Source organism: Morone saxatilis, unplaced genomic scaffold, assembly GCF_004916995.1.
Source record: "Morone saxatilis isolate NCDOM2014 unplaced genomic scaffold, NCSU_SB_2.0 Contig16, whole genome shotgun sequence".
Classification (NCBI taxonomy): domain Eukaryota; kingdom Metazoa; phylum Chordata; class Actinopteri; family Moronidae; genus Morone; species Morone saxatilis.
The window spans coordinates 12371736-12386543 of NW_023339718.1; the positions used below are offsets into that span (position 1 = coordinate 12371736).

Consider the following 14808-nt stretch of genomic DNA (forward strand, 5'->3'; position numbering starts at 1 on the left):
AAGAGAAGTCTAAGTCTAAGTCTACAGTAGATGCACAGATGTATGCACCTGTCTCTGTTTGGCAGATCTTTCTTACACTGAGCAAACCACTAACATTGCTTTCCTTCGCCTCTGTCTTTTCCTTTTTTCTTTTGACACCCACTTCACCATGTATTTTTTTACACCTTTTGTGATGCCCATGTTCTCTTCTGCTTTTGGTCTCTGTAATTTGTCCTGCTGTACTTCTCCTCCCATTTTCCTTTGCCACCTCTAATCTATATCTTCTGTACTCCTTTCTCACAACTTCCCCCCATTTTCTGTTTTATTCTCTCTTCTCCTTCTTCCTTTTTGACTAAACGTTCTTCCTGCTCTCCTCCTTACCTCCCTATCGTGCAGGTTGGTGACTTTGGAGAACAGTCCAGCCATCACCCCGGAGCTGCTCAGAATTTTCCAGAACATGTCAGCTTTGATGGGTGAGCTCACATGAAATTTCTTTGTCTGTTTGCCTATCTGGCTATGTGTTTGTTTTTTTGTCCTTGTGTGTGCAAATTAGTTGGGAGGGGGGTTTCCGCTCTCGAATAACATCAAGAATGTTGCTACTGTGATGCATTTTAGATATGGACATGGACTTAAATTTTCATAGTTTATCACTTCAGGCTCTTGTAGCTTGTAAAGATCACAGTTGTGGCTTTGCCGTAGCTTCAAGGCATCACGGCCACTACTTTTTGTCTGTAGGCAGCTGTGAGTAGTGGCAGATTGAATAGAACTAGCTGGATGATTTATCACAGGCCTGGAGCATTGGGACACCTCACTTGCTGTAGTGTGTGTCTGTGTGGCTGTGTGGCCTTCAGTGTGATGAGGAATTGTATTGATTTGGTGCTTTTGCACATAATGAGTGAGTCAGACTAATATGAACACTAGTGTAGCCTTATTGGCTTACTGGAGCATTTGATCACTTATAGTGCGGATAGGGAATCCATTAGACACAGAAGAGCAAAGGACTCCGAAAGATGGTCACGGATGGATGAAATGGAGGAGGAACGATTTAAAGAGGATCAAGACAAGGGGGGAGATTTTTTAAACATAACAGGAGGTGGTGGATCAAAATGACTTAAGAAATGATGGCACTCAATAAGTGTAGCACTGGCAAAAAACGCAAAAAAAAGCCTACTTTTTATTAAATTTAATGTTGTTTTGGAGTAATCATCTGTTTCTGCAAGTGAGGAAGATGAGCCAAGTAAGAATTAGAATAAAAGATTAATGAAGGATCTGGCCAGTAATTAGTGCACCGATCAGCTGCCGTATTATTGGTGTAAGTGGCTGGTTTAATGATAGAATAAAGGAGGGGAGAGGGAATGTAAAATTGGAACGAGAGTGCAAGATTGAAGAAAGATGTCATCACATGGACAGATCAGATGATGTGGGGTAAGATGTTGACAGATATAAGATGTATGGGGAAAAAAAGCAGTTCAGCATCAACATTTTTCTCAGATATCCCTGATATATAGGTACAGGCTCAAATTAGAGCTGCAATTAGTAACAAATTAATTGGGAACTAATTAGATAATAAAAAAATATTGAGGTCATTTAACAAGCAAAAATGCCAAATTTCATGGTTCCAGTTCGTCAAATGAGAGAACTGGAATTTTCCTTGTCTTACATTAGAGTAAATTTGATATCTTTGGGTTTCTGACCAAAGATCAAAACAAAACAATGACTTGTTAGGACTAAACAAGTCATTTTTAATTGTCTGATGTTTTACAGACTAAACAATTAATTGCGGAAATAACAAGTAGTTTAATTGTTAATGAAATGAATGAAAACATTAGTTTCAGCCCTAACTCAGATACAAATACTTCCTGTGGGTTCTGTTGTTTTGTATTTATAATATGTCTAAATATGTAGGACCTCATAATCTCTCTTCTCAGTGGTTCAACAACAGCCTGATGTGTTATGACTATCAGACAATGCTCTCTGAATAGACCTGGCAACAGAAACAAAATATCGCTCTCCCTGTAGATTATAACCTGTTGTGTCTACATCCATCTTGGCCTACATGACATCACCAAAATAGGCTAATTTCATGACCTAATTTTGCTTACTATTATTCTAATTGTCTGTTTACTATAGAGACTTGTCACATCTCTGGTTCAATGGAGATGGGTGCTGCTTTTCTTTGGCTGCACAGACACATTAAAGCAAAGAAAAGGAAAAAGCTTTCACACCTCTCCAGGTCTAGCTAACAGCATTCCATTAGTAAATTGAGAACCATAATAGGCAAATACATTGTTGAGGTATTTTGTCCCTTTACCTTACATTTTGCTTTTTTGTACATTTGTACATTCATGAGAAAAATAGGAACTCAGTTTAAGCAATTTTCACTGCTGTATCTTGCAATGCTTGAACATCTTGTGCATGCATTGATGCTGCACTTACATCTACTTTTTGCCAATGTCATGTCAACCTTACAAACGTGTCCTTTTCAAGTTCTATTTTAACTGTTATTTTTTTCTTTCTACTTCTAATATGACTTTGCATCCGAATCCACTTAAAAGTTTCATTTCAAAGTTTATCCTTGGTCCTCCAAACAGCCGTTCCAACACCAGATCCATATTGTTGCTGTTTTAGAGCTTTCAATCTATATCAAGAAAGCCCTTTGAACCGATCAGAGATTCTCTTCTCAATTGCTGGTTCCAAGGTAAAGAATTATCTTTGGACCTCAGTGAATCAGAGTTCAGACCACCTGTTATCTCTGCCTCTTTGTTTCTGTTTTCCACATTTGCACTATCCCATCTTTAGTAAATCCTGTAACAAGTAGACTTAAATGAACCCAAACACTTGTGCTCCTCTCCAGAGAAACTCTGTAGAACTGTGGTGTCATGCATTTGTTTTTCTCATCATTAATGGCTCCTTTATCTTCCTCTTATTATTCCTTATTTTAAGAAAATTCTTTGCCATCAATAGATGTTTTCACCTTTGTAACATTAGAGCTTCTTGTCAGTTCCTCGTTCCCTCTCCCTGTGATTCTGTCTCTGTTAATGTGAAAAACACTTTTTTCTTAAGGCTGCATTAGCACATTTAAAGCACATTAATCGCATTGAATGTAATTACATTGTCAATGCGAGTGTTAGAGTGAAATTCCAAAGCGCTATTTGATGAAAGATGATAGCTCAGAGGTATGGTCGCAGGTCAGAACAAATTAGCACACGGTTTTAAAAACATTTGTCCTTTTAGCACTGAACACACAAAAAAGTGGAGGAACATTTTACATTCAACACTCATTCATTTATTCACATAATTTGATATATTGAAATTTCATAGAGTAAATTAACTTTACCTTGTCTATTTGTCAAACTTTGGTCAGTCCATCATCTTTGGCTGGTTTTTACCAGAACATCCGGTGGTTCATTTCTTTAGTCCACGGACAGCAGTAGAGGGATGTGGACCATTGAGAGAGTCTGGCTCGGTATGGTGTCGCAGCTTGCCAGGTGTGTGGCCTGGCCTGCCTGATAAAGAGCCCCGCTCCATCACTGCTAAACTGGAGCAGCAAATTCCCTAATTAGAATGTCAAGAGCCTTGCCTTGGCTAAACTGTTAGACTAGCACTATGCTCTGTATCACTGCCACTATGCTCTGAACTAGGACACATTTCAGCATAGTGTTGTGCACTGACTCGTGATGAAGTAAACAGGGAAGTTTTTCTTCTTTTTGGCATTACTTCGATTAGTGCGAGTACCTGATAGAGCTTATGTATTAATTAATTTCCATGTCAATCTGTGTTTATTGTTGCTGTTTCTGCTTGAGGGCTTCAGACAGATGGAGGAAATGTGTTGTTTTAAAAGTGGAAAAATCTGATATCAGAAAAGATGTAATACATTTTGAAAAAGTATTCTTATAAAACACGGGAGAATGAAGGGCTGCCTCTATTCAACATCATTGTTCATTTATTTTATCAATAGATTAATGGTGTTGTTCATAGAATTTTAGAAAAGGTGAAAAATGCCTTTCACAATGTCCAGAAATCCCCAATGATGCTTCCAAATGGCTTGTTTTGTCTGGCCAACAGTCCAAATTTAACAAGCTGGAACCAGTAAATGTTTGGAATTTTTGCTGTTGGTGATTTGTTTTCGACTAATCTTTCCCATTCTTATAGCGTGCCTCTCTACATGTTAAAGTAAATAAATAAGAATAGACCACTATAACAAGTCCTTGCCATACTATCTTTAAAGTATCAACTGAACAAAATTGGACAGTCCGAAGCATTGCTTGATGAACATCTCATCAGTAAGCAATTACTGCTACCAAAGACATATCAGATCATCCCCACAAAGATCAATGATACACTGTCCGTTGCCGGTGAGAGCTCTGTGAAGAAATCACTAACATTCCTCAGTCTGCAGTCTTACAGTGAACTGCCCAGTTAATGTCCTTAATGGATCAATCTGGACATTGCCATCAGAGGACAACCTTTTTTATTACAGGTTTCTCTGAAGAGAATTAGTCTGATTACAGCTATCACAGATGTTGGACTTTTTTGGCCATTTTTAATGCAGGGATAGAACATCTCCTGACATTATACTGTATATATGTAGCAGTTTATGTATTGTAATTATGTGCGTTATCCTTTTTTCTTAGTAGTCTAAATCTCTTTAGATTTATGTGCCCTGTTCAACTTTGAGCTGCATGAACTTAAGTTTTCTGCTGTGAGGTTTCAGCTTTCTAATCATTGCCGTCATCTCGTACAAGGGTTCTCACCTCCCTCAATCTTGATTAGTTGTCCATGACTTTTCGAAGGGAGTTAGCTTCTCATTATGCAGCTGTAGTCGAGGCTCCTGTTGTTTTTAATATTTTTGCAATGAGTCCTTTGTGTACAGTAAAACCTGGCAAAGTAAGTTGTCTCCATAAAGTGCAGGAGTACTTATTTATTCTTAATGTCTATAAGGACTTTAGCTTCATGCAGGAATCATCAGCACTCTACAGTAAAACATGTTTTCACTTTTCTCCAGAGGTTGTCCTCTTTAAGTTTTCTTAATTTTCAGAGATTAAATTAAAAATATATAAACAATACAAATCAGAATAGTCAGTTTTCTGTTACGTTTTATGCATTTTATGGCTGTATGGCTTTTTTGGTATCTGTTAACTTCCCACCCTTATCAAACATTGTCAACCCCATCACATACTGTAAAGCGAAAACTGGGTTGGAAGATGACCAACATTTTAGCAGTGTCCCCAACAACCATTAGAGGCACTTCAGAGGCCGTTACCACAGTCAGATGTGAGGTTTGTTTTCCTGTTAATGTTGATAACCGAAGCGGATTGTGCAGCATATGCCCACGGCTATGAAGGATGTACTGACTAAAGCTTAATCAGTGCTTTAGCAGCTGTTTTTGTGACTATTTGATTATAGCAAATGATGCTGTGTGAGTGTGTGGAGGGGGGTGGTTATGTCCTCACTTGCTGTGTCTTTGAGAAAATTTCTAATAATTTTAATATTCAAATGCTTGTCAATATAATTCAAGCTTTGGGGGGATAAAATACAGCAAAGGGCCACAGGACATAACTCAAACCCATAGCTGCTACAGCAAGGATCCAGTCCTGGCACACAGGACACCAGTTTCACCAGGTGAGCCACTATTTGGCTTCTGGTAAAAACCTCCTGAACAATGAACACTGAACGAATCCTAACTGGGAGAAGCTGACGGAAATGTTGGTGAAGACAAAGATGTCATCACACTTCGTCTTTTGTTATTGTTTGAAATTACATATTTCTTTGCAATAGTTTAATTGTGAAAATGGAAAGACCAGTTACAACAGAGCCAAATAGAAACTCTGGAACAACAATGGTTAGACTAGCATTTATCAGGCTGTTGTGCTGCTGCAGAAAAGAAGCAGAAAGGCAGAAGTCACAGTAAATCCACCTCCCTATTGTCCCTGTCGTATTAGTGTCACACTGAAAAAGCCATGTGGAAATGGAAGTGAATTTACTTCCAATAACCAGATGCAGTGTGATTTTGTCAGGGTGTTTGTATTCATACATGGAAACTTGGGGAGCCTCGGGTTCATTTGCAATACTGAGGGGAGGAGATGAAAGTCTTATCAAGTCCTGGCCTCAGTGCTCAGCTGCCTGACCTACCTCAAACCCAGAATGAGAATTCAATTCATTTTTTCCCCTTTTTGTATATGAGAACTTGTACTTCTCTCTCCTCTTGTATTGAAATTCATACAAAACTCTCCTTCAGAGGATATTGCTACAGTATGGGCATAGCTTATCAGAAAGGCAAGTAATGACAGTGGTTATGGTGGTAGTGTTATGGAGGGCCAGAGATGGAAAAGTTGTCAAAAACATGTATTTGTCTCCCTTCTTGCTTTTGGAATAAAAGCAAATAGTGCATGTGTATCTTTACCTGCAGATAGAAGATAAGAGAAGTAGTTTTGAATGCAAGTCTTACTCAGATGTGATAAAAAGGGTAACAATATTTCTACAGGCACACATCGGAGAACAATATGCTCCCAGATCCATGTTTGAGTCGCATTGAGTTTCTGGAGGTTATATTTGCATAAACAGAAATTATATGATTTATTTCTGTCTATTTTCTAGCTATTTTCTGTCTGTTTTGAATTGTCTGCTCGGGGGTTGACCTATGAAATTTTGTCCAAAGGTTGAGGATGTCAGTCACTATAGTGTTGTATTCCCTACTTGATTAACAATTGCTAAACAAAAGCTACTGGTCTATTGTATGTATATGTCTATACTTGTGGAGATGCCACTGAGAAAGAGCATCAGCTAGATGTCTATTATCTGCAAATGGCCTGTCAGGTATAGCAAACCTTAAAATCTCAACTTACTTAAATCTGTACTCTGTTTTCATTTATTCTTGGCATTCTATAGACATTCGAAAGAATCTGCTGCTAATGTGTTGGTGCCAAATACCACAGCACACCTTCAGAGGTTGAGTGGAGTCCATGCCTCGATGGGTCAGGACTGTTTTGTTGGCACACAATATTAGGCAGGTGGTCATAATGTTATGGCTGATTGGTGTATGTTTCCCTTTTTAATTTTTCATGAAGTAATGTTAAGATGTTTAAGATGAAAGCCCTTAGCCAAATAAGTGTAATAATAAGTAGGCTGCCTCTAACCAATGTGTGCAATATAATTTGTAGAAGGAAAACAATAAAATAACAGAAAAAGTGAGAAAATAAGTAAAAAGCATGTATATCATGAAAATAAAACTGAATAGTGAAATAAAACACACTCAAAAAAAGGCTCAAACTAAAACTAGGGCAGCACTAGCCTGTAGCGCCCATGCAGGTGTAGCACACATTTTGCAAACAGAATTTAAGCAACGAACAAAAAAAGGTTTTTGATTTGACTGATTCTTTCCACCCATCTCTGTAATATTTGTTTCATCCTCTAGGGAAAGATCAGTGGTGGTGTAGCCTGTGCAGTTTAGGATGCTTTTCTTCATGTAACAGCACCAGTCTGAGGTTTTTTTTCCAAGGCCCTTTTTGTCACATTTGCCAGTACAGGCACATACAGTTTCCCTGCCGCCTGCACTGCAGTAGCCCTTTATGCATGCTTGGGGTGTTGGCTTATAGCTCACTTATAAACGTTCCCCTCCATGTTAGTGTCATTCTGGGCTTGTGCAGTCCTACTGGTGGCATCTCGGCTCAAAGCAATGATATGAGATGCTGATAAGCTGTCTCTGGAGCGTTGCTGTGAGAGCTGATCAGGTATATACCACCAGCTGGAGGCCACCAGTGGTTGAAAGCCTCCCCTTCATGTAGACTCTCAATTTGTTTCAGTTACACAGTCTGGATAAAGGCAGATTTTCATCACAATATAAATGAGCTTCTCAGATTACTCATACTGTAGCCAGTTTCCGCTTTTAGCTCTCACTCTTTTGAGATATGAAGCTGTGAGACCTGCCTCAACACTTTTAAATCAATCACCTAAAAGCTTCATTTAAATGCACTAAACGTTTTGTTGTTTGTATTTTCCTCTGCTTTGCTTAAAGATGCACAAAATAATTTTATTTCTGAAATCAATCACAAAAAGAAAACATTATGAAGAGCGGTAAATGTAAGCATATGCCCACAATATATGTATTGTATGTAAATTATGCTAATCTGCTGGCCATCTAATAATAGAGAAGTGGTTGCTAAGGACTTTTTGTGTATTTAGTGTGTATTAAACTGCCATTTTGTAAGCCTGTGTGTAGTATTTTACTTGTTGCTGTAAATTGGCATTGTGAACAGGTATTGAGGCTAGTGGAAATTACTTTCAGCTGAAATTGATTTATTAATATTTGTTGATGAAAGTGTCATTCTGCTATTAATACTGTAGGACATAACAAACTGATTTCAGTCCCGTTGAGTACATTTTAATATATGGCCTAATTTTCTTCAGCACAGGAGGAATTTTTTGTATCACTTACATAACATCAGTTACACTAAAGTTGATGGGGACATCTATTTACACAGCAGTATCAATATGTCAATATATAGAATATGTATAAACCCCTCTGAGTACTCATACAACACTAAATGTATCTAATTATATACTCGGTAGATCCCAAATGTTGATTTTTACTAGGATGGTGCCAAATAAACAGTTGCCTGCCAGTTTGAACAGATTTCCATCAGACTGGAGGTGACTATACACTGAAAAGTTTCCATTCCCTGCACTAAGAGGATTGTTTTTTACTTGATATACAGTCAAGTCACAGTCACAAACTATGCTACAGCTTGGTAGATGCTCTGGATATATTAAGTGAGAGAAAAAATGTAATTGCAATACAGTTGCTGATTATGCAGCTTCTAAGTTTTAAGAAAAAAAAGTTGCACTCACTCCTGTCCCTTAATGGTCATTGCGAGCCATTGCTGTGTCTACAGACGCAACAAAGAACCATAATCATTCATTCACCTTCTCTGCAGCACTGCAGACCTGTCGTGCCTTCCTTGTCCGATGGCACTGCGTGTCCTTGTTCACCCACTGTTAAGCAATCTGTTGCCTTTGCATTATTCTTTAGAAAACGGCCTGGCCTGACCACAGGGAAGCATTTATTGTAGCAGTGCTTTCATGTGTATCAGTGCATAAAGTGACAGTGGAGAGAACAATGGCTTTCCTGCATTTGATGTCACTTTGACTTTTTTGACCATCACTCTTTGTTGTCTCTGTTCACCCATGTTCTTGCACGTTTGTAGCTTATGTGGTTTTGAACGCAATCATTGTCTTGATCTGCACTCACATTCCCGCATACTGCATGTGTTCAACTTAATATCGCTTCATACTATGTTTGTAGTGTTGAATATTCATGTGGGCTGATTGACTGACTAAATAGCAGCCTGGAATACATTATGTACCTGCACAGATAACAGATGGCAGCATACATTATGTTCATTACCTTACTGTGGCTAGCAGATGGCTACAGAAAACGTATTGCATACATCAACATTAATATTACCTGTATGAACCAGCATGGTCTGACTGGTGCTGCTGTACTACTATTCACCACTGACTTCTAATCAACTCCCATACAAACCTTGATGAGAACACGCTGGATTTATAAGAAGTGTAACAAGGCACTTTAGAACTCAGAAAGTTTGTTCTAAACTTTGTTTTGGAACGAGAGTAAGTTAAATAATGTAGATGTATCCCCCTTCGCTTATGTACTATAGAATAACAAGACAGTGCTATACAGCAGTGTTAGACTGAGGAAATAAATGCAATGGAGCATTTAGGACTCTTTCACCATTTGTTTGTGTTGCTTTATGATTAAATGCTTTTGTGGCCATGCATGAGAGATTTGTTTACTGTTATTGATGTTTGAACAAGTAACGTCAAAGAACAACTGCCTCACTAGATTCAAAATAATAGAAGAAGGAAAAAACGCTAAATAGTGAATGAGAGAGAAATAACGGGAAGGGGAACAAGCACCATTGAAAGAGAAACTCACCACACAGGCACAAAGGTAGCAAGCATACATGGATAATGCTCTTTCTACTGCACTAATGTTGAGACATTTCTTTGTGAAATATTCAGCTTATCACAAGAAAATAGCAGAACTCGTAGAAAAGTCAGAAAACATAACTTTGTATATATTTGTATCTTATCCCTTTAATCGTCTTGTGCCCCTTTAGGACTCTTTTTGTCGGTCTTGACCTAAATAAAAATTGATACATAATTATACATTATACATTTTCGATATTTTTCTTCTTACTTTACTCAACATGGGACTGGAATGTTTTGTATATGTATGCATTCATAGGCATATATAACCACAATATCTGGTCATTGTGTGCACACACTGATATCCTAGCTGTTAGAATTAGCTACCCTGTCAACTTGTATGAAGTAAAACAACTATTCTAGGTGTTAGAGTCAGATACACTGTCGGCCTGTATTACTTTCAGATTATTCATGCAGATGTTAGTCTTGGTGCATGTATAGATACTGTGTGGGTGGAGGTGTTTGTGTCCGCATGCAGGTGTGTGCATGTGTTTCAGTTCCATCTGTCCATCTTCCAGAGGGACTGTCTCTCAGTCCCCTCTCTTTCCTCACCTGTCACCTGTCTGTGTGTCTAATGTGTGAGTGTTTGTGTCTGTACGTATATTTCTAAGGGCCACACAGAGGTTATTCTAGGTGTTGAGGGCTGCTACCATGTCAGATTATATTGCCGTTAAACTTATATCCTACTGTGGAACATTAGTTGTGGTTTATATTTCCTCTCTTTTGTCGTGTTTTTCAGTTTCTACAAGCCTCCTTTTATTGTATTTTTTTTTTTTAACTCTACTTTTGCTCCACAGCCTGGCAAGCTGTTGTAAATAATTTAAAATTTGCCTTAATTTCCAAACCTGACTTTCCTCCTTCCCAACACACATGTGAGCACTTAAAATACACAAACTCTTAGCATTCTGTGTACAGCACATAATATCACATTTTATTTCTGAGTGGTATTTGGTTCACTCGGCGTCCACTTCTGATTGTAACACCAAACCTATTACACATTGATCGTGTCAGTGAGGGTTGTTTTCTCTCTGCTTCATGGATCAAGATGCCATTAGCAATAAGAGCCATGGTACTACATTAGCTACGGACTCTAGCATGCACACACACTTATCAGATAAATGTCAATTAATTCCAGCCTCCTTTGTATAATTGTCTGCAAATGGTCCAAAGTATTATGTGTTTAGTAGTGTTACCTTGAGGGCATTTTTCCTTCTTAATGCATTACCATATCTGTACAAAATGCCTCATGGTCAACTTTTTCAGAGTGAATTGTATTTGAGGTTACACTTGCTGAGCTTGTTAGTGTGTCTACTGTTACATGATACAGAAATTTTCCGGCTTCTTTTGTTGCTTTTTTTACAGCAGTCGTTTTTGTACCTTTTGAGTTTTTGTCTCTGTTACTTTTATACCTAGATTATGTTTCTATTTAAATCTTGTTTGAATGTAGCCTCATGAGATATAACCTTTTTGCCCTTGCTGGTTTAAGTATAAATAAACGTAAAAGTTAAAAATATAATAATAATAATAATAATAATAATAATAATAATACAAGTTTTTTGTGTTGTTTTGCAAGTTTAAATAATGCACCAAAATATGAAAAAACCCACAGATCTCATCCAGTACTCATATGTGAGGCTGTGTTTAAAATGAATTTAGACAAGGTCAGACAAACATCAGAAACAAAGTAGAAAATATTTAATGCTGAAATAATGATGCAGAGCCAACAGCATGCTTAATAATTTAGCTTGTACTTCTTGTTAATAGATCCTCACAACCTCTCATTATTGCTGACAGATAAGCAGCCACTTATTGCTATTGCTGCAATGCACATTTGTTGCATCATGAATATCTTGAAAGTGGTGGTTGAAAAAGCTCATCCAGCAGGTTTCCCTTTTTTAAAAGTCACCATAAATCAGTTTTGTTTCTTTTTTTTTTGTGTTGATTGAATTTCCTTTCAGCATGTAAGAGCAGAACTAGATGCCCTCAATTGGATGTTTAAATAATACATCAGCAGCAAAGAAACTGTGTTCGTCCCTAGTGGTTATTTTCATGGATAGAATAGATATTAACTCTAGTTAAAGTTATTGTTCACCAAATTAGTTGTACATATCCTGTGAGCTTATCATCTCGTGGAAAATCAAAATGAGTACTACTTTTTCACTGAATTCTTTTATTGGTGTGAGGTGTCTCATTTTCACTTTTTAGTTTGTTCTGTACTCTGTAGATAATTGGATATACAGTGCCTGTTAAAAATACTTCCCCTCCCCATGGACTTTTCATGTATTATCAGTCACAGTGGGTAAAATTAAGAATATCTTTAACTGCACCCTGTAAACACATTTCCAAAATGTGAACATTTCCAAAAGCAAAGCATATATTTTGAATGATTATTCCCAGTGAACAAAGCCAGCAAAACCATCCATTCAGTATGCATTGCAGTCCAAATGTGTTCAGCAGAATCATACATCAACAAATGCCATTGTCCTCCCTCTTGTCCTGCTTTTTTCTCCTCCCTGCCTGCCTCCATCAATTTAACCCTTTTCTCCAATTTGGTAAAGTGTAACATTTGATATTCTCTTCCAGAGATGAGCTCAGAGAACCTACGCACCTGCTTTCAAATCGTTAATGCCTATATATACTTGTCTGCCACAGAGTTCCTGCAGGTGAGACACACACACACACACACACACACACTCACAATGACACAAATCCACATACATTGTTTCGAACTAGCGTTGTTATTATGATATTTTCCCCCCTCACAGAACTATGCAGAATCATTGTGTCGATCCTTTTGTGATCTGCTGAAAGACATCACGAATGAGGGACAGGTCCAAGTGCTCAAGGTACTGTCACCGAATCCCTTGCGCACACAGAATTACTTCTGCTTATTCTCTGTCTCGCTTTCCTCATGGTTCATTTTTTTAATCCTCCCTCCTTAAGTTCCACCACAAGGTTTGTTTGTTTTGTTGTTCACAGACAATCCTGCTTGTGAATTGACACCACATTATAAATGCAAGAGGAGCCTTGCTACTGATAAATTAAGTGTTACAAACAGCTAACTCTTCATCTCTGTTAGGCCAGATACCTTTTATATCACATCAATAAAATGGATTTGGCAGAAAGGCTAATAAGGCTATTAACTAAACAACATAATGAACTTCATGTTAATTTTAACTTTCTAAATCACAGTCTGGAGAAATGGGTTTTAGGATTTAACCACATAATAGCGCCAAAACTTCTTTAATAAATTATCATCTGAGCACTAATATCGGCTTTGGTCCTGCTGGATCTCAGAGTGTCTTTTGACTATAAAATACTTCTGGATAAGTTAGATATTCAGGTAAGGATCTGTTTCAGCAAGCAGGATTAGTGAAAACTTTAGTTCGTTAATCCTGAGATCAGGGTAGCTCTGGGATTTCAGTTCCAGTTATATTTCTAACTGCAGAATGTAGTTCGGATGTGAGTTTTTTAAAAAAGATGGATATAATCTGAACATGTCTTACAGCATTTCAGTGATTGCTCAAATTTACCCCGTTTGTTGAAGTTGCTGACATAAAGCCACTGAATGCTGTTGAGCATGTGGTTGGCAAGATCCAAATAGATGTGCAAATGTTAGGACGTTAGCAGGTTTTTTCCTAAAAGATAATTGGCTGATTGTGATTGTTCTGCACCAACTTTATTAAATTTTTAACTAGATGCATCAGCATTAGGCTAACACAATACTGCGATGCAGTGTGTACTGACACCTTTCTATCAGAACCAGCATTAACTTTTTCAGCTATTTGAGCTACAGTAGCTCGTCTGTTTGATTGGACCACACAGGCCAGCCTTCGCTCCACATGTGCATCAATGAGCCTTCGCCGCCCATGACCCTGTCTCTGGTTCACCTCTTTTCCTTCCTTGGATCACTTTTGATAGGTACTGACCACTGCAGACCGGGAACACCCAACAAGAGCTGCAGTTTTGGAGATGCTCTGACCCAGTCGTCTAGCCATCACAATTTGGCCATTATTAAAGTCGCTCAAAGCTGCCCATTTTTCCTGCTTCTAATGCATCAACTTTGAAGACAAAATGTTCATTTGCTGCCTAATATATCCCACCCACTGACAGGTGTAATGATAATGAGATAATCAGTGTTATTCACTTCACCAGTCAGTGGTCGTAATGTTATGGCTGATCGGTGTATATATGAAGAATGGCCATAGAGCTTTAGCTCAATAAAGCTCAGTGGCATTACTGCACATCTGGCTCCTGCTAATCCTTTGTTCAAAGGAAACGAGAGCCAGCAAACAATAAACCTCTCAGCCTACACAACATGGGCACACAATAGCTCACCACACATGGGCACCCTGGGGACAGAGGGATCAGAGTGATCAGTATGCATTTCTTTGAAAAGTTCATATGCATGATATAGACAGATAAAGCATCTCACTGTCTGTCTGTGCTTTGGGTTTGGTTGCTGACCTTTTGAGTTGAATATTCTCATTTGAGGCTCCTATTTGCGAAAATGCCATTTGTAACGTTAGTGTTATATCATCATTGGTGTGATCTGGATGTCGTAGTCTAATCAGAGAGAGCCTAATGAGGATAGGATTATCCTTTACTGGCTTAGATCCAGTACCTGTCCTGTCAGATTACAGTGTTCCAAATTATTATGCATAAGCTGTTTTTGTTCTTTTTCTAACTAGTCGATATAATTGGCAGTCAATGGGATTCTTTATTCCTCAACAATTATATCGTAATCTGGATTTTATTAAACACAATTACCAATGATGACAATGGCATTTTTTTGCAAAATAACTCAAAATGCAGTGTTCC

General features: G+C 38.0%; 1 protein-coding gene across 2 annotated transcripts in view; it reads left to right on the forward strand.

Moving 5' to 3' along the window:
* ipo11 (importin 11) overlaps positions 1 to 14808 on the forward strand; it is a 101093-nt gene that overhangs the window by 52304 nt on the left and 33981 nt on the right. For both annotated transcript variants that reach the window (XM_035658377.1, XM_035658378.1), the window contains 3 exons: positions 376 to 452; positions 12571 to 12650; positions 12753 to 12833. In XM_035658377.1, the coding sequence (XP_035514270.1) occupies positions 376 to 452; positions 12571 to 12650; positions 12753 to 12833 (238 nt within the window). The remainder of the gene's footprint in view (positions 1 to 375; positions 453 to 12570; positions 12651 to 12752; positions 12834 to 14808) is intronic.